Source organism: Zalophus californianus, chromosome 4, assembly GCF_009762305.2.
Source record: "Zalophus californianus isolate mZalCal1 chromosome 4, mZalCal1.pri.v2, whole genome shotgun sequence".
In the NCBI taxonomy this organism is placed as follows: Eukaryota; Metazoa; Chordata; class Mammalia; order Carnivora; family Otariidae; genus Zalophus; species Zalophus californianus.
In genome coordinates this window covers 165485487-165504853 of record NC_045598.1, presented here as the reverse complement: position 1 = coordinate 165504853, position 19367 = coordinate 165485487, and the positions used below count along the sequence as shown (strand labels likewise).

At 31.0% G+C, this 19367-nt stretch overlaps 1 protein-coding gene across 4 annotated transcripts in view; it reads left to right on the top strand.

Moving 5' to 3' along the window:
• The window catches only part of CSMD3 (CUB and Sushi multiple domains 3), a 1160406-nt gene that overhangs the window by 455551 nt on the left and 685488 nt on the right, over positions 1 to 19367 (top strand). For 3 of the 4 annotated variants that reach the window (XM_027574671.2, XM_027574666.2, XM_027574669.2), the window contains 2 exons: positions 10173 to 10250; positions 17407 to 17494. In XM_027574671.2, the coding sequence (XP_027430472.2) occupies positions 10173 to 10250; positions 17407 to 17494 (166 nt within the window). The remainder of the gene's footprint in view (positions 1 to 10172; positions 10251 to 17406; positions 17495 to 19367) is intronic. The other variant, XM_027574673.2, reaches the window with a different exon arrangement.

Genomic DNA, 19367 nt, shown 5'->3' with positions numbered 1-19367 from the left:
TGGTTTTCTGGGATGTACATTTGAGAGTTCTGATTAAATATATGGAATGCTGTTATTCCATAGTCAGAAGGTGGTATAGCCACTAGGATTGAAGTATCAAAGTCAACTGAATGAACATATTTAACTAACATGTGTATGACCTTGGGAAATCTACGTGGCACTTCTCCATTTTACATCTGTGCAAAGGAGGAAAATAATCCCATTTTGAGTGGATATTTTGTGGTTTAAAAAACAGTAGGCGTAGAGTGCCCGTGCTTTAGATACACAACCAAAAATGATACTGCCCACTTCTGGATCTGGTATAGGAAGAAAATATGCTCTAGTAATATAAAAAATTATATAAGGTAAAGTGTGAACAAATTAAAAAAATAATTAACACAGAGTTTTAAATTTCTTAGGTAGGTTATTCCTCAGAAATAAATATGGATAGATTAATGCAATATTGATAGAGAATTATGGAAGCAACTAATATATTCAGCTTTATTTAACACTATCCATACTGATCTCATGTATAAATTATACCAAAGTAATGTATAGCATTCAATTCATCTTGGGTTTCTATTTACCTCATATTTTTTTTGCCAGTTTACCCTTAATTCAGTTACTCTCTAACTTTCGTACAGCCAACTCACTTATCTTTTTATCTGCTCTATCCTTGTGAATTTTCTTTGTTTCTTGGGCAGAGCAAAGAAGTTGCTAGAAAAGAGAGTAGATATGTACTTCTTCAAAACATTCCCTAGGAATTAAGTAAGCAACTAATGGTAGAATTATGAGCAACCGCCACCCATATTTTTACTTAAATATTACCTTTTGAAGTGTAAGAGTGGTTTTAAATACATTAAGGGATGTTTAATACATATCTCCAGTGGTTTTCATGTACCAGTGGCCTATCCTTCAGAATCCATTGGGAACCAGTGGAACATGGGCTAATTCAATAAGGGTTTACCTACAAAGGGATTATTTCTAAGTGACTGGATGTAAAGAAGCCACAAGCAATCATGCTGTCATGCAGAGTAGTAGCAGTTAGGCTTCACCATTGCTGATCCACTGGGATGAGTGGAGGGAGATATTGGATGAAGGGATGTATGTCAGTGTGGTATGAAAAAACTAGTGACCTTCAGTTAAGGTCCTAGTCAATTCCAGGCAAAGTAATGGTGAGAGACCCTGCAGAATCATCTTGATCTAACTTTCTTCCCTCCCGCCATCCTGGTAGAATTCTCCAAAGAATAAGGGAGCCTGTTGATAGAATCTAGTGCTTGACAAACTTAAATGTACATATGAATCATCTGAGGACCTTCTTACTGTAAATTCTAATTCAATAGGTCTGGGGTAGGACTTGGTAGTTTGCTTTTCTAACAAGCCTCCAGTTAGTGTCAGCCCTTCTAGACAATGCCACAATTTATGTGGCTGGATGTAGCCTATTCAGATCAATCTCTTGCTCAAAAATCAAGGAGAAGGATAGATTTGGAAAGGCATGTAGACAAAATAGAACATAGATGGGTTATGATCAGTTCTTTGCTGCCTCAACATCATTTCTTTAGCAGTTTAACTCTGCGTCGAATACAACTATCAGAGCCCATCTATGCTTGTTTTAAGCAGAAGCCAGGCAATGATACCAAGCCTTCCAGTGAAGAAGTTAGATAAAATATGATAATCTGAAATGAGAGAGATGAGGAAATGGTTACTTATTAAAGTAATAATATTTTCCTGGATTTTTTATTTAAAATTATTCCCTGTACCAGTGAAATTTGTAGTGGATGAGCATATTCCACTGCCTCAGTCTGATGATATTCATTAACTGTGGTCACTATTATTCAAGTAGTTGTTTCTTTTCCAATTAGTTTCATATTAGAAGGCATTATAGTGATCTCTGATGTCAAGTGTAAAACAAATACGAGACATAAAATTTCTTCATTTATTTTGAATAAGAAAAAGGATTCTTTTGTTTGTTTTTAATAAACCTGCAGGTGTATTTTTTGTTGTTGAGATTATTAGGAAGTTTTGCCTAATCCTCATATTTCCTAAGGCATTCATATGAAAACCAGGGCTATCCTAAGCATCCTACTTAAAAAAATAAGAATATTATCATTTTTCATGTTATATTTTATAGCGAAATTACCCTTAGTAAAATTAAAATGTGAAAATTATGACAAGAGAACAGAAATTACAAACAAAATGAATAGAAAGTCATTTCTATTCAAAAGTATATATCAAAACAAAAAAGGGCCTAGGAAAATGAATGGAGTGGATCTTAATATTTAATTGTAGAACTAAAGATAATTTAAAAAGTTCCTTTGAAGCTATCAGAAAAATGAGGATTAAAACAATTAAAGGTTAAGACAGTTTTAAAAGTGTTAAAAATGTCTGTGAACCATACCAATGGTGACTCTTCCCATATGGTGACTTTTATTATGCCAATTATAAGAATTCCTAAAGAGAATATAAAAAAGCCCACATTTTTCTTATAATCCTGACATTTTACAGCACGCCATAACTGTAAGACCTGTTACGCCAAGCATTGCGGGTGCATCTGCTGGTATCTACATAAGTGTTTTGGATTCCTGAATTTGTTCCATTTCTGGGAGGAAAGAAAGCCCATATACAATTTAGAGTCTTTATCCAATAATTAGTTGTGTGATTTTTCAACCAATTATTCAGTCATCCATTATCTCAAAAAAAGCAACAAAATTGGGGTGCCTGGGTGGATCAGATGATTGAGCATCTGCCTTCGGCTCAGGTCATGATCCTAGGGTCCTGGGAACCCGCCCCACAACGGGCTCCTGGCTCAGCGGGGAACCTGCTTCTCCCTCTCCCTCTGCCTCTCGCCCAGCTCATGCTCTCTCTCTCTCTGTATTTCAGTGTGTCAAATGAATAAATAAAAATATCTTTAAAAAAGGCAACAAAATTAATTCAAGTTTGTAAAAATTAAGAAATTGATTTTATAAAGTATGATGTCTCTTTTCCACTCTGGTCACTCTGTTCGTTTTCCAAGTAAAAAAAAAAATGCACTTATTTCTCAATCTGAAATGATTTTAATCATTTAGATTAAATTAAAAGATTAAAGATTAAATTAAAGATTTTTTAATCTTTAAAAAATTAAAGATTAAATTAAAGATTTCAAAGATTTAGGGTCTAGGTTGTTCTCATTAAAACTTTCAGACTTTACAGCTTCAAAATCTTCTTTTGTAAAAGTGAAAATGGGCCTGTTACAAGAATGCCTTAAAATATGCTGAATAGCTATAGCTATGTTCATAAAAACTAGTATGATTGTATATCTAAGGATGTTTCCATATATTTTTGTTACATTTACTATTTTGGTCAAAGGATTTAGGGATGATATATATATAGATATATCTATGTATATGTGTATATATATATATATTTCTATATATATATATATAGAAATCCAGGGAAAGTAGATGATTTAACTTATATACCATCTATACACAGTGAAAAAGACATGACCCAGAATAGTTGAAAACTTTTTAGTATATTGTAACTCCTAGCCTCTAAAACTGATTAGATCTTAAAATTATAACTAGTAATAACAATGATAAGAATAACTAACATTTATTAAACTCTTGCTGTGTTCTGATACCTGAAATTTGTTGTGGAATTTAAGCATAGTTGTACAATATATAACTGTAAATTTTCTTTCAGTTAAAAATTGGACAACACATACATTTATATTTATATACTCTATATGCAAGATTGAGTGCTAGCCATAAACTAGCATGGTAGCATAAATCAAAGCTTAGGACTTTAAAAAAATTAGAGTGTCTGAACCATATAACTTATTCCTAGCAATTTTAAAAGGGATAATGCATTAGATTTTAAGTAATTTCAGAATTGAATATATATCATTTCTTACTACATTTAATTGATTTAATTCCATCATTTTAAATTTGAGAATATTTGAATCTTACATATGCCTAATATGTAAGTCTCTACAAATGAACTTTTCAGTGCTTTTGAACATATTTAGTTGTACCACTGCCTTTTTCAGTAAATGGTGGCCAGTATCATTTTTCTTCTTTGAACATATTGGTAAATAAAATACTTTTCACAAGATTCAGAAGCCACTTACTAATATGTTGCTGAATTTTCTATTATGCCTTTTTAGTGTATAATCCAGAAACATGATCTAATTGCAAAATACCTCCAATCATTTTTAAAAATTGTACTATAGAAATGTTTATAATGCAAAATTCTATTCTCAGTAATTTGTATCAAGTGGTAAATCTTATATGAAAGATAGTTAAGGAGACACTGCTAAAATACTGCCTAGCTTTTACTCCAGTGTCAGTATAGTTTCTTGATTTTTCTTCTTCCAAGGCTGATGTGGAAGGAGGGACTGATTAGTTGCCTTCATGCTAAATATGTCCTGAAGAAGTGTTTTGCTCTGCCAGTATAGGATGTAGAAAACAGGTGTTAAATTTTAATGTGTTTTATCCCAGTTTCATGGGGCCACCATTTCCTTTAAATGACAAACAAGCAAACAAAAAAATGTATCCTCTTCACAGAGTTGGATATTTTTATAATCTCTCTCTATATTTTAAATTTTGGGATAGAATTAGAGTATCCCAATTTCATCAGTCTTTCCTTTTCCCTTTGGCCCAAATTCTACACCTAAAACTTAAGAATAAATGAATGAATCTCTTAGAAATGAATAGAGAAGTTAAACAACTTGTCCCATGTCTTTTGGGACTAACACACAGGTGTCCCAACTCCTAGCCCTGCGATAGACATGCTACAAATAGCACACCATTCTTTAACACGATATTGACCTGTAATAAAATTCCTAGCCAATGATTCATTATATTACTTAGTATCCAGGTAAATGAATCTACTGTCAATAGTTAGATGTGCTATAGTCTCTAAATCAAACAACCCACACATGTCTTAGTATTAATAAGCAAAACAAAACCTAAAGGAATTATTTTATTAGTGTAATTTACTTATTGAGTGTAAGGATAAATATAGGATTGTAATTAATCCAAAATAAGAAGTAAGAATTATACATCCAGATATCATGATACCAAACACAGTAGAAAAGAAAGGCATTATTGTACACTTGAAAAGTTAAAATGAGGCAAAAGTAACCCCCCAATCAATAAGCTAGAATGACTTACTTTCTCAAAAGAAATGAATTACTTTTCCAAAGAACTATAATCTGATTTAATCACAGATTTATAATGCAGCTACTGACACTTACAAGATAAATTATTGTAAAAATAAATACTACAAATTTAGAAGATTATGATAATGAACAGAATATTGCATTTGTTTTATTTTTATTATTGTGTTAGAATATAATCAAGGTAGAAAATGAAAGGTAACACTCAGTAAATAATGCTATTGTTCTTCTACTAGAGTCCCATAGAAATCTGAAATATTTTTTTCCAATGGAAAAATGTTCTGCTCCCTAAAACTAAATATGTTTTTTTTCAAAGATCATAGTTCTACAAAATTGCATACTATGTATATGTAACAATGAAAGAATATAAAAAAATGCAGGTATCTGACTTTTGAAATTGTGTAGTAAGGAGTCTATTAATTTTCAAATGAGGAAGTTGAAACCAGGAGATGTCTTATGACTTTAAGTTTTAGAAGCTCAGTGATTGCAGGAACAGTTAAAGATCTTTTCCAAAACTCCAACGGATGGTTGAATTCCCTTTATCACAATTGTGTGATATGGTCAGTTTCTTAACATTAAACGCTGACCCCAACACTAAATCTACTACCTTCCAATTGATTTTCTTCTAGTAATACCGTATGTTCTCAGGTTACACTAATAAAGATTCTCTAACATAAAAATAAAGTCATATGCCACCTATTTCAGACACATATGTACACACACATATGTTGATGTTTGAACAAAATCAAATTCTTTAACCATACATGTGTAAATATGGTTATTTTAAATAAAAGGCATTATAAATTCAATAATTTCAAATAGGTGATTTTAGATGATTAACATGGAAGTTACACGAGTCTTAAGAAACATCAATCACAACTTTTTGGTAAGTTTTAAAATACATTTTAGGGGCGCCTGGGTGGCTCAGTTGGTTAAGCGACTGCCTTCGGCTCAGGTCATGATCCAGGAGTCCCAGGATCGAGTCCCGCATCGGGGTCCCTGCTCAGCGGGGAGTCTGCTTCTCCCTCTGACCCTCCCCCCTCTCGTGCTCTGTATCTCTCATTCTCTCTCTCTCAAATAAATAAATAAAATCTTAAAAAAAATAAAATACATTTTAGATTTCAAATTGATTTTGAAGGTAACAGAGTAATGATTGATCTGAAAAATACTGCAGTGCTAATCCCCTACAGTGGTAATAGGGACGCCTGGGTGGCTCAGTCAGTTAAGCGTCTGCCTTCAGCTCAGGTCATGATCTCAGGGTCCTGGGATTGAGCCCCACCTCAGGCTCCCTGCTCAGGGGAAACCAGCTTCTCCCTCTCCTACTCCCCCTGCTTGTGTTCCCTCTCTCGCTGTGTCTCTCTCTGTCAAATAAATAAATAAATAAATAAAACTGCTTTAACAAAGAAAACAGAAACAAAATGGTTTTTTAAATGTCCAGGGCTTACAACTAAAAAAAAAAAAAAGGGTAGATTGTGGATTTGATTGTTGCCCTAATAAAGTCCTTTCCCCAGACTTTTTCCATATTGTAAAATATTTCCCTAATGCTAAAAAAAAAGCATAAGTCAAACCAAAAAAGAAATAAATAAAAAGTTAACAAAAACTGTTTAGCATGTGAAAAGCAGAAGAAAACAAATGAAATAGATATTTTTGCATATGTCTACATGTCTTGCATTTAATTAAATTAAAAAAATTATTAGAACATACATATTTTTTGTATATTTAAAAATAGCTTTTATACATGAAACTACTTCTACTTGAACATTCATTCTTTCATCACTTTTTCCTTCCTGATTTATGATTAATGAAGGAAATCCTCCCAACAAAATGTCTTTAGTTAAATGAGCCAAAATTTACAATATTGCATGTATTCATTCAGTCATACACTCATAGAAATTCCACATGAGTAAAATGCTATTTCTGCATTTGAGAAGCTCAGAGTACAGTGAAAGGAATTGACACAAACAACACACCATCATTTAACATTTTCTTAACCTGTATTTATAGACCACAACATATTTTAATATATCTCTATGATAAAATAAAGTTTACATTCTTATTACTGAGATATGCCTGTTAAAAAGATCAGGTTAATTTTATAATAAGTTAAATATGGTTAATAGAAGCACTCATTGCTTAATGGTATGTTATTTAATATATATACCTTGTAACACATAAAATTTATATTTTTATGGCATATACTTTAGGTTTAACATTTCACTGATACATAATTTAGAGTAGGGTCTTATAGTTGGTACTGCAATATTTGTTCTTTCAATTTATTTCTAAAAGATATACATTATTCTTTTTACTGAAATCATAAAAAGATCTAAAGTATGTGTTTACTGTTTAGCATAAAGTTTTTTGTGAATTAAAATTTACTATTATTTTCCATTCACTCCTTTTTCTCCTCTAAAATAGATATTCTCCTGGCCTTCCATCTTCTACATCTGTATTATTACATCATAACACATTTTAAAAAGATAGATTTTTTTCTTCAATTTAAATTGAAAAACAGATGCTTAAAAGAGAAAATAATAATAATAATAAAACTGGGTCCCTTTAGAACCAAGAAACTATTTAAAACTCTTTGGTCTGAGGTGATGCTTTCTGAGCTAGGTATTGTTACCAACTTCAGCCAACCACATAAACAAGTCTAAATGCAAGCAACTTATATAAACCTTTAGACACACACACACACACACCTCTGTAGTTTTCAACATTCTTTATTCCCAGTTACACATTATAGAATTGAGCTCTTTTTGACCTTCTGGCCTTTTCTTCTTCAATTTTGGCCTTTGGGTTTATAATTTTTTCTTTACTCTTTAAAGAATTCCAGATTTATGCTAAAACTACCATGAAATCTTCAGGCTCATCTGTGATAGTTGAAGTCACATGTTATAGTGCAGAGGAAAGTAGAGGCAGAATTCCTATTTATAATTCATGTTTGGATTGAGATTATCCAGAACTTTGTTTCAAAATATAAAATGTATATTTTATTAAGAAGAACTTAAGGAAAGCAGGAAAATTCACAAAGTGGCAGAACTAAATTTAGAGCAGTTGAATACTGCAGTAGAATCAAACTCTGGCTTACCATGGGGAGGGAGATGTGGAAGAGAGTTACAGCAGAAAGCACAACTTTCAAAGGTGGTCATTCTTTTGCTGATAAAGAATCTCAGAGCTATCAAGGGACTGAGCTGTCATCTAGTCCTAGCTTCTTCTTTTAAGAGAAAAGACCGAGGTAAAAAGACAGATTCTTGTTCAAAATCACACAACTAATAATTGCTAAGAATCGGGTCTCTTAAATCCTGCACCAATGGTCATTTCCTTCTTTTTTTAAACATAGTAAGTATAAATAGTCCATAACTATATATTCTAGCAAATCATAAGACCCTGTCTCACCCTTCTACTTTTGAGGTATTAATAAGAAACCAATCACATAAAATGTTTCAAAACCAATAAAATACCCGTGATATGAACTAAGTGGGTAAAATAGCAAGTAAGAATTAGTAAAATGATCATTTTAAGCTATCTAACAAAAATCGGTATTGCTTTTTTCCAATTCATGGCTTGAACAAAAACTAATTGCCTAATGTAATACTTAGACTCTAAACCTTATAAAAATCAATATGTAAAAATTTCTAAATTATAATTGAAAAGTGAAGTATATCCCTTGCATTACTATTCATGCTGGTTTTTAAAAGAAAATAATTGATATTTAAGGGGCACCTGGGTGGCTTAGTCGTTAAGCATCTGCCTTCGGCTCAGGTCATGATCCCAGGGTTCTGGGATCAAGCCCCGCATCTGGCTCCCTGCTTGGCGGGAAGCCTGCTTCTCCCTCTCCCTCCCTGTGTTCCCTCTCTCACTGTGTCTCTCTCTGTCAAATAAATAAAATCTTTAATAAAAATTGATATTTAAGTATCTCATGGAATCAGGTTGCATAACTTTTTAATAATGGGGTTTGAATTAAATAGATTTTCTTTATTTCACTTGGTATCATTATTGTTTATCACTTTTAAAAAGTACATAGCCACTGTAGTTAATCCAATAATTTATATTTTAAAAAATACTTCTTTTCCTTCATCTAAAATACTTGAAAATTGTTTTAAAAATATTTCAGTTACTTCATTGAATTTATATTTATCTTTTAGGTAAATCCAGTCATATCTATTTTAATACAGTACACAATGAAATATACCAGCCTCTTATGATATTGACTTTCAATATCATAATATCAAAAACAATAGCAAATTATTTTAGATGGAACCCAAATAATTGTAATTCACTTTTTTTTAAAGATTTTATTTATTTATTTGAGAGAGAGAGAATGAGAGATAGAGAGCACGAGAGGGGAGAGGGTCAGAGGGAGAAGCAGACTCCCTGCTGAGCAGGGAGCCCGATGCGGGACTCGATCCCGGGACTCCAGGATCATGACCTGAGCCGAAGGCAGTCGCTTAACCAACTGAGCCACCCAGGCGCCCTGTAATTCACTTTTATAAAATTTATAGACCATAATTTCAAAAGCCATGACTCTGAAAATAAATAGTTATTGGCAGAAATACTAAAATATATTTTAAGTTTTTCCAATACCATTTTAAGTGTGTCCTGATATTTCACTTAGGCTAAATTACCTAAAAAAATATATTAGTTTAAGAACCTAGTTCATTAAATTCTTCCCACTTTTATAATGTCTCAGTATTTTTATTTTTCTAGCTTAATTTTTCCATAAAACTTGATGAACTCAAGTTATATAAAGTGTTAATGTTTTGCTCTCCTCTAAAAATTTGCATAATATTTAAAAACATATCCACACATATATGCAGGATTCTTCCTATAGAACACTTAAAATCCTTCACTACTGCTTGGTATTTTACTACTTAGTGATTGTATTGCTGTATTTTCTTCGGGGTACCTACATCAGGCTTAAGAAAGCAGTTTCTTTAACTTGCATAATTCAATGCTAACAAAATTTGTTAACTTGAATTTTATTTTAAAATTGTATATCCTGATACATGTTTTTGTTTGTTTTCTTAACTAGTGAAAAAGGCCATAGATTTTAAATCTAGAGGATTTAAATTGTTTCCAGGGAAAGACAACAGCAACAAGTTTTCTATCTGTGAGTGTACTCCTTTTTTGTTACTTTCTCTAGTGCAAGAGTGAAGTTTGTGGTGTCTGTGTTGTTTGTGTGTGTTTTATAAAAATGTTTGTGTATTTACCAAATTAACTGCATTAATATCTATATAACATGCATGATTATTATTCAATATTTTCTTGTATTTGAATGTATATTGAGTTAATGGATTAATGTGGTAAACTCCCAAGCTGAGAGGTGAAAAAATTCTCTTTGGGCTAGTATGTTGGGATAGCATTCTAGTTTTATAATTTTAGGATGTAAGATAAAAAAATGAGTGAAATTTCTTAAATTGGTAATTTCTTAAATTGGTGATTTCTTACAGGAATTTTTGTTCAACATAATTATTTTTCTAAGGAAAAAATTTCTTTTTATAGCAATTTTTATTTAAGAAAAAATATATTCTCAATTTGAATTAACTTATCCATACCCTTTAAGTCAAGTCTTTTGTAAATTAATTATTAACTATAGAATTAATTTTTGTTTTCCCTTGAAAAATCACAAAATGGTCTGAAATATACACATTTATATGCTGCCCCAGTACACAATTTTGCTTAATATTCAGGATTTTATAGATCATCTGAAGTTCATCCTTGAATCTCAAATTAACAGTCGCTAAATTAGAGCATTCATATATACTATTGTAAACATATAATAAAATTTTTAGGAGAGCTATGCTATTTGTATTTATATTATAAATCAATAGCAGTTTGTAGGACTTTTCTACCCTATTGTTCATTATATGTATAATTAATAAATTTGGAAAGAAACCATTAATGATACAACATCTGACTTCTAAAATGATATATTGATAGTAAATAAGATTAATATAAATAACATATATTATTTTTAACAGGAATATATTTTTAGCATTATTATTTTTATTCAATTCAAAATAATCTGATAAAATTCTTTAACAAAAATTATTCATTATGGTTATATCAGAAAAGGATTTTATCTTCATGTTTTTTGACTTGTATATATAATGGTAAATGTCAGTAATTGAGCAATTACATCAATTGTCAAAAAAAAAACTCAGAGCCTATATGTTATCAAACATTTTAAAGTGTCATACTTTTAAAATGTGATTTTACATTTTGTTAGATTTGAGAATACTAAGCCAAAAATAGCCGCTGTCAGTAGGAAATCATTGATCAAATTAGGTCACCTTTTGCAAAGCCCTAAACAGTTCATTTCAAAGTAGTTAGCTGTATAATTATGATTTTTTGTTATATTTCAGGTGTTAAAAACATATCTGTCTGTGTTTAGGGAAAATAAATTTCTCATATATAAATTATTTTATACATTTTGGAAAGACATTCTTCCTATAAAAGAAAATATAAACAGAAAAAAATTTGTCAGAAGACTATCCTGACATACCAAATTTCATCGTGTCAATATGAAATAAAAGTTATATCTTTGCAGACTTAAGGTTTACTACCTTTTTTTCTAATATTTTGTCTAAACAATGTATTTATTTTGGAACTCTAAGTTTATAGGATTATAAACTATGCTGGCTCACCCTTTGGCTCATTTTGGTTATGTGAATGTCATTTTATATGCTACATGCTTCGAGTTTTCAGATAGCCTGGGAAATTCAGGCTATTTATACTAAAATAGCTAAGATTTATCAAGGCATTAGAATGTATGTAACTCTTTATATTTGGTATTTTGCTTTAGTGGACATATTTATTATTTTCGTTGCTCTTGCATATGGGTTATGGGAGGTGAACAAGAAAGGAATTTAGACATAACAGTGTGTCTGGTAGGCAAAAAGCCTAATTCTTTTAAAAATATTTTATTTAAAGAATATTTGATTTAAAATTGTCAGGAAAAAAGTTAATGAGGCAAAAAAAGTAAAACATGAAGCAAAAAATGTTAATTTACTTCATAATTTTAAAAATATAATTTGCATTTATCCATGACATCTTATGTAAAAGATGAACAATATTCTTGTGTTTTTTAATTTATTTTTTAACATAATCACAAATAAAAACAAATTATGTTTTGCCAATTTTTTATAGTCACAAAATAACAAATCAGCATTATATTAAATTTCATTTCACTACATTTTTTTTCAAATATCTCATAGTTTCAAAAGGACATTCTCTCTGGTTGTTTATAGAAAAGATTATATTTTAATTTTTATCATTATTATTTATTAACAAGTAAGAATTTGAGTCTTCTTCTCTTTCGTTTCATTTATTCAATGCAGGGCCAAATAATTTTAAAAGGATACAATTCTTATATAAACCTTTCAAATGAAAAAACAAAAAACAAACCAAACCTTGTATTTTTTTGAAAAATACAGTCAATTCTGGAACTGCCAGAAGTGAGCATAAGCGAGGACAAGACACGTTGCCAAAGCGTGTCTTCCCACAGTAGCATCTTTAAAGTTTAACTAGGAAACAAATTAATAAGAGATCCAGGAAGCAACATAGTAATAAAAAAGGGAGAGAGAGAGAGAGAGAGAGGAGATCCAGGAAGCTGCATCAGTGTTCTTGGGGAGCATTTGGTTGTTTAAATGCTAATTTCGATTTTTTTTCCAGCTTTAATACCTGACCTCTAAAAGCCTCTATTCATCCCTTGTTTTTCATCAAAAAGTATAGATTTGTCAATAAAGGGGAAAAAGTAGATTCTTTTTAAGTTTTAAAGATAAAAAACATTTTTTTAAATATTTTAAAATGTTGAAATTAGTGAACTAGTATTCTTGCCAACTTTTCTAGTAGGGACTTCTAGAATATTAAGGTAGAATTATGAAGAAACTGTGAACTTCCCATAATGTATTTTTTCAATTTTATTTTATCTCCAAATCCATACTTTCATTCATTTCATGTTATTCATTCATTCTATGATTCTCTTTGAGCTACTTCTCCAAGCCAACACCATGCTAGACTAAGAAAATAAAAGAGGGAATAAAATACAGTCTCAGAATGGCAAGGATCCAATATTTTATTGGGAAGCTAAATGAGTTAAGAGGAAATTCTTTGTAGAATATGTAGTATAAAATAACACTCTGTCAACATCCATGATGTTTGAGTTCAGAACAAGATCCAAAACACTGTATTTCATAAGGTGGAATAGAAATTTAAAATCTAATATAAAAGAGTCTAAGAAAGGTGGCAATGTAACCAGCTGGGTGAGGTAATGTGGAGAATTCTTTCCAGAATCTACTTGCTTTTATTTTTGGGTAAATTATGTGCCATATACAATCAGAAACCTCAGAAAATGTGCTTATTATAAACTACCCTTAAGATTGTTGTGAAGATTAAATGAGTTGGTACATGTAAAAGATGAATATTTCCTGATGCATATTTATTATATCTTTCTGTTGACTAAGTTTATAATGTTTTCAAGCTAGAACATGTAATAATACGGTAAATTAATTAAGATTCCTGTACCATATTTATAAATCCAATAAATAAACCCATAAGCCCATAACTTCAGGGTTATAAGAAATTACAATTCATTTGTTTTTTAAAATCCTTTACCTCCCCTCTTTTATCCACTTTTGTGTGGGGCAAGAACTCATGTTGCATTAATGGTAATAATGGGCATAATAAATATCCTTAGAGATCAGAGCAAAAACAGTATTCCCCATAGAGATGCTCTTTTCAAGAGGTAGCACCCAGTCCATGTAATTAAACATTTAAAGAATGCTCATGTTCTAACCATTCTGCAGGTTACTATTCAACTTTAAAGAAGTAAAAGTGATAAATCTGTCCAATTGCTTATCTGTCCTTATGTAGTGAAGGAAACTATTGAATGCCTAGTTCTAACTTCATTTGAATGTCTTGGTATCACTAGCTATGGGAAGTTATAAAATATTCGTATTTCAGAGAAATAAGATATTACACACTTTGTTCTTTAATTTTAAATTTTAAATATTTTCAAAGAATATTAAATACATGTATCATGCAGAACTTCTCCCCTTCTCTTTACATTTTAAATTGGAAAGTCTTTCCCCTATTGCAGATATCCAAAAACAGTGGTTTAAAGGACACTTCCAAATAGACAATAACTTAACAATTAAAACCATAAGGACTAGAATTAATTGAAAATGGTAAAAGTTATAAATATGCTATACATTTTAAGATAAAACATTTGGTTAAGGGTGTTGAATTGTAGTTAGTGATATCATTTTGCCTTGCTGAGGTTTCTGGACAGGATGGAGGCAGGGTTCAAGAGTAGAATATTTTGAATCAGTCTGCCAAGGTTTAAACCTAGACTAAGGCACTAACAGTATGACTTTGGAAACATTTTTAAACACTTCATGACTTAGTTTCTGCACCTGTAAGAAGTATATAATAATAGTAGCTCCTTTTAGATTGTTATGAAGTCGATATGTGTAAAGAAGGTAGAATAGTTCCTGACACATAGTACCATGTTAAGCGTTAGCTATTGTTAAAATTCATTTTAACCACAGGTTTACTTTTTGAGGTAATAATGATGATGAAATGGGAAAAAATGAATTTTTTATTACTTTTCTTTTCTAATACTGTACTCACAGGTCACGTTTATATTAACCTATAATCTGTGTTATACATTGTAATAAAATAAAGTAGGTAAGCTCAAGTCATGCCACTTCTTTATCTCTAATCCATATCAAAAAATCACATTTAAACAACATAAACTACACTTTCAAAAGCCATTTTAAAAGGAAAGAGAGTGCTTCCCACAGAAAGTACTTGATTTATTGTAAACACTATATCAGGTATTGTTGTTAATCAAATGACTAGGGTATATTAACTGAGAGGTTAAGCTCTACCTAGGCATTGTGGGTATATTAAAATTATGTTTTTCTTTTATCTTTATCAAATATATAATCTCTGTATATATGACTAAGGAATGTGAAACTACCAATTTGTAGTATAATAAAGAATCTTAAAACTAAATATAAAATTTCCCATGTTATGTAACAGGGATTAGAATAATGTAGTAAAATTAGAGATTGTATTTTTCAGAAAATGGGACTTGAACTGAGTCTTGAAAATTAGTTAGAATTTTAATAGCTAAGGAGGAAGAAAGGGGAAACATGGAGACAGGAGGAAGTACAAATAAAGCAGGGGTGAGCACGGCTTACAAGTAAAACTGCAGAAAGGTGTGCCTGGGTGGCTCAGTTGTTACGCATCTGCCTTCGGCTCAGGTCGTGATCCCCAGATCCTGGGATTGAGCCCCGCATCGGGCTCCCTGCTCTGCAGGAAGCCTGCTTCTCCCTCTCCCACTCCCCCTGCTTGTGCTCCCTCTCTCACTGTCACTCTGTCAAATAAATAAATAAAATCTTTAAAACAAAACAAAACAAAACTGCAGAACAATGAAGAACTCGTTGGACTTGAGTTATGGACTAGTGGGAAATACAACTGATACAGTAGAAATCTTGAATTATGGGAGATTTGTACAATAACAAAAATGGTGTTTGAGGAAGTTTAGTCCTCCTCTCGGACTCAAGATGGATTAGAGGTGAATGAAAATGGAATGCACAAAAGCATCAGTGATTACATTGGATCTGAGCATGCACCTCAGATAACAATGGGAATTTTGGTGGGATTACCTAGTAGTAGATAATTGAAGGAGCAAGAATGGAGCTTGGAAAAAAATGACAAAATTATATATTGGAACTTGTTAGCAAAGAGGTAATTTCTTCAAGCCATGAGGGAAATATAAAATATGGGGAACTGTAGGCCAATGCTTTTGAATTTTTCCACTATAAAGTAAAAGAGTAGTCGAAAGTAAGAGAATGGGCCAAAAACAAAACCAAACAAAACAACCCAGAAAGGTAAAGAGGAATGAAGTAGCAAGTCATCAGACCAAGAAAAGTAAAACTATCATATATTTTGCAGATTGGTGAATATGTAATAAAGTTGTCAATAAGGATATTGGTTGGGGATATTTAGAAAAGTGATTTTTATAGAATGAAGGGCACAAATGCAAAATTTCATATCTAATTGAAAATATGATTTTACCAGAATTACGACTATTGGGACATTATCTGATAGTTGCCTTGTTATCTGATAAGTCAGTTTGAACATATTGATCAATCTGAACTAAATGATGCAGAGATCCAGCAGTTCTCAACATTGACTTTACCTTAGAATCACCTAAAGTGTTACTGAAAAACAAAATAAACACAAAACTGATGCTCAGGGTCCTGCCCTAGAGTAATTGTGTCAGAATAGCTAGGTGAAGAAATACACATTTTCATTCTTTAAAGAAATTTCCACAAGTGGCTCAGATCTACATTGTAGGTTGAGAAACATTACAAAGTTAATTTTTCCCTCTGTGGAATCTCTGCTCAGGTTCTATTCTTTTCTCAAAAAGCAGATAAGTTGATGAAGAGCAAAATAAATTATTCTCTAGTTCATTAAGAGATTGAATGTATGAAATAATATCACTCACATATATCAGAACTATGAGGTTTAAATATCTTCCCACTAAGATAGCTGTCTTGGGGATTTAGTTACCCACTGTGATCACATTCACTGAAAATATTAATGAATCTTTCATTAATTGAGTGTCCTGGAGAAACTGTTTAAAATGTGTATGATGGCAAGGAAAACTTAATCATGTCTATTGCTACAGGGAAAAACCATTATTTTGGTTTTCAGCATTATATCATAATTCATTGACATGTGTGGTAATAGGAACCATAGTCTTACTTTAACATTGGTAGAGCACAGTGCTTCATTATATGCCAAACAAGAAGTGCTAACAATCTTAAACTTTTCCCATAGGGTCTTGTTTTTCAATTGGAACTTTAAAAATAATAGGTACCCAAATGATACTGTCATAACTGGTAGTAACTGCTTTACTGCCAATAATTAATGGAAACTCTGGAACTGATACACTGGGAATGCATTTCCAGAGATTTCACAATTTGGTAGTAATTTACAAAAAGTGTTAACTGTCAGTGTGTTAATATTCAGAATAGTATGTCATTGAAGATGAATATCAAACTTACAGGTCCACTAATAGCAAAAATGCTTTGTCTTTATTACTGGGTTATAAAATTATATTTAATCTTTCTACATTTAAACTATAGTGATTACACAAAATGTAAGAATATATTTTATGTACATTTTTCAATTAACATTTTTCTTGATTTTCTAATCATGTTTTGATTCTTTTTTTTTTCCTGTTACAGTAAATGAGGGAGGTATTAAAACAGCTTCCAATCTATGCCCAGATCCAGGAGAACCAGAAAATGGGAAGAGAGTTGGATCAGATTTTAGGTAATATTTTGTATTGCTATTTCATTATTTTGTCAAAGTTTAACTTAAAATTTAAAAGTAACTAATAAATATGGAAAATGAAGCCTGGGTGATTTAAAACAACGGCAGCTAGATTTTATTTATTTGTTACTATTAATATTTCATTAGTTTAAAGTATTTAAATAACATACCAATTTTATTGGGATACTTTTCTGGAGTTTAAACAATCAATTTCTTGCCATATAGTAAGTGAAAAATCATGGGCTTTGGATTTGAAAGACATGAGTTAGAATTCAAATTCTGCTTGATAGTTATCTGATCTTAAGTAGGTAACTGAATCCTGTCTGACTGTTTCCTGTTCTGTAACATGTAAATCAAATTTAGCGTATCTAATGGTGAGTTTCAAATGAGGTACCGCCTGTGAAACCTTCCTGCGAATGTTCTAGAAACATTTTATAAGTATTTTTCAGAAGTAGACATAACTGAATATAACTCCATCTTGAAATTAGTATTGATTTTATTAATTCAAAATTAAGTTTACTAACAACCAAGAGAATGCATGTAGTATACTGTGGTAGGCATTAATTTGAATAACTATCAAAGAATATTTTTTAAAAATCTTGAAATTTTAGTAGACCTTCTTATAGCATTTCATAAATAAAAGGTATAAAAAAATGCTTTAAAATATTAACTGATAATGTAACTAACACTCACAAATACCTGTTTTTACAAAGTATCCATGATACATAATTTTTTATTAAATTATTGATAATGATTATACACCTACCACACATTTATAATTTTTACTTCTTTATATTATTTGTATAAATGACTAAAGAATATCCTGTGGGGGAGTGGGGTGGGTAGATAGTTCTTAGAATAGAGACCTATGGGAATTTTATCCCCCATGGATATTTCAAGATGACTTAAAGTTACATTTTGCTATACATGGACAGGAAAAAAAATAGTGTGATTTCAACATAAATACAACTGTAATTTTCTAAAAAAATTACAGAACTCTATTATTTTTAATACATATATTTATATATTTTATATTATATATTATATATATTATAATTAATATATATGAAAATGAAGAAAAACATGAGAGAAATTTAAAAGATCTGAGATCTAATCAGACTCTGATCTTAATAAATTGACTTTATTAAAAATCAACTAAATCTCTCAGCTTCAATAATTAAAAGTGATATTTTATAGACTACAATTTACATAATGATTTACTATGTGTTTTTTACATGTCTTTTAATTTATTATAAAATATATGGTATTTACTATTTTATTCCCATTTTACAAATGAGACAAGGTTCTGTTTACCCAGGTAATAATTTGATGGAACTGAAATTTGAACTTACTACTTCCTGATTCCAAAATCTGACCATTTATTCACTAAATTACATTATACTTTGAAGTCAAACAAACTTCATTGGCAAAAACACTACTGTGTTCTCCAAGAGTTTATTTCCTGAGATCTAAAAATGAGAATAGTACTGTTTCATAGAGTTAAGGAAATAAACTGATGTATGCATGTAATAATTATAGAGCTTGAGACAAAGTAAGTATTCAGTTAATGCTGGTAGCTATTACGGTATGATGTGAATTACAGAATAATCATTATGAATATTTACTTGGTCCCACCTTTTACAAAACTATATGGCTTTATTGGAAATAGATAATATGGTGAGTTTAATTACTTTCAGGTGTCATGGCTTCCAATTATAAGATTATTTTGTAATCATATTGCAAGCACCATGATGGATATTAGGCATCAAGAAGCTCACAGTCAGGGGACCCTGGGTGGCTCAAACGATTAAGTGTCCGAGTCTTGATTTCAGCTCAGGTCATGATCTCAGGGTCAGCCCCATGTCGGGCTCCA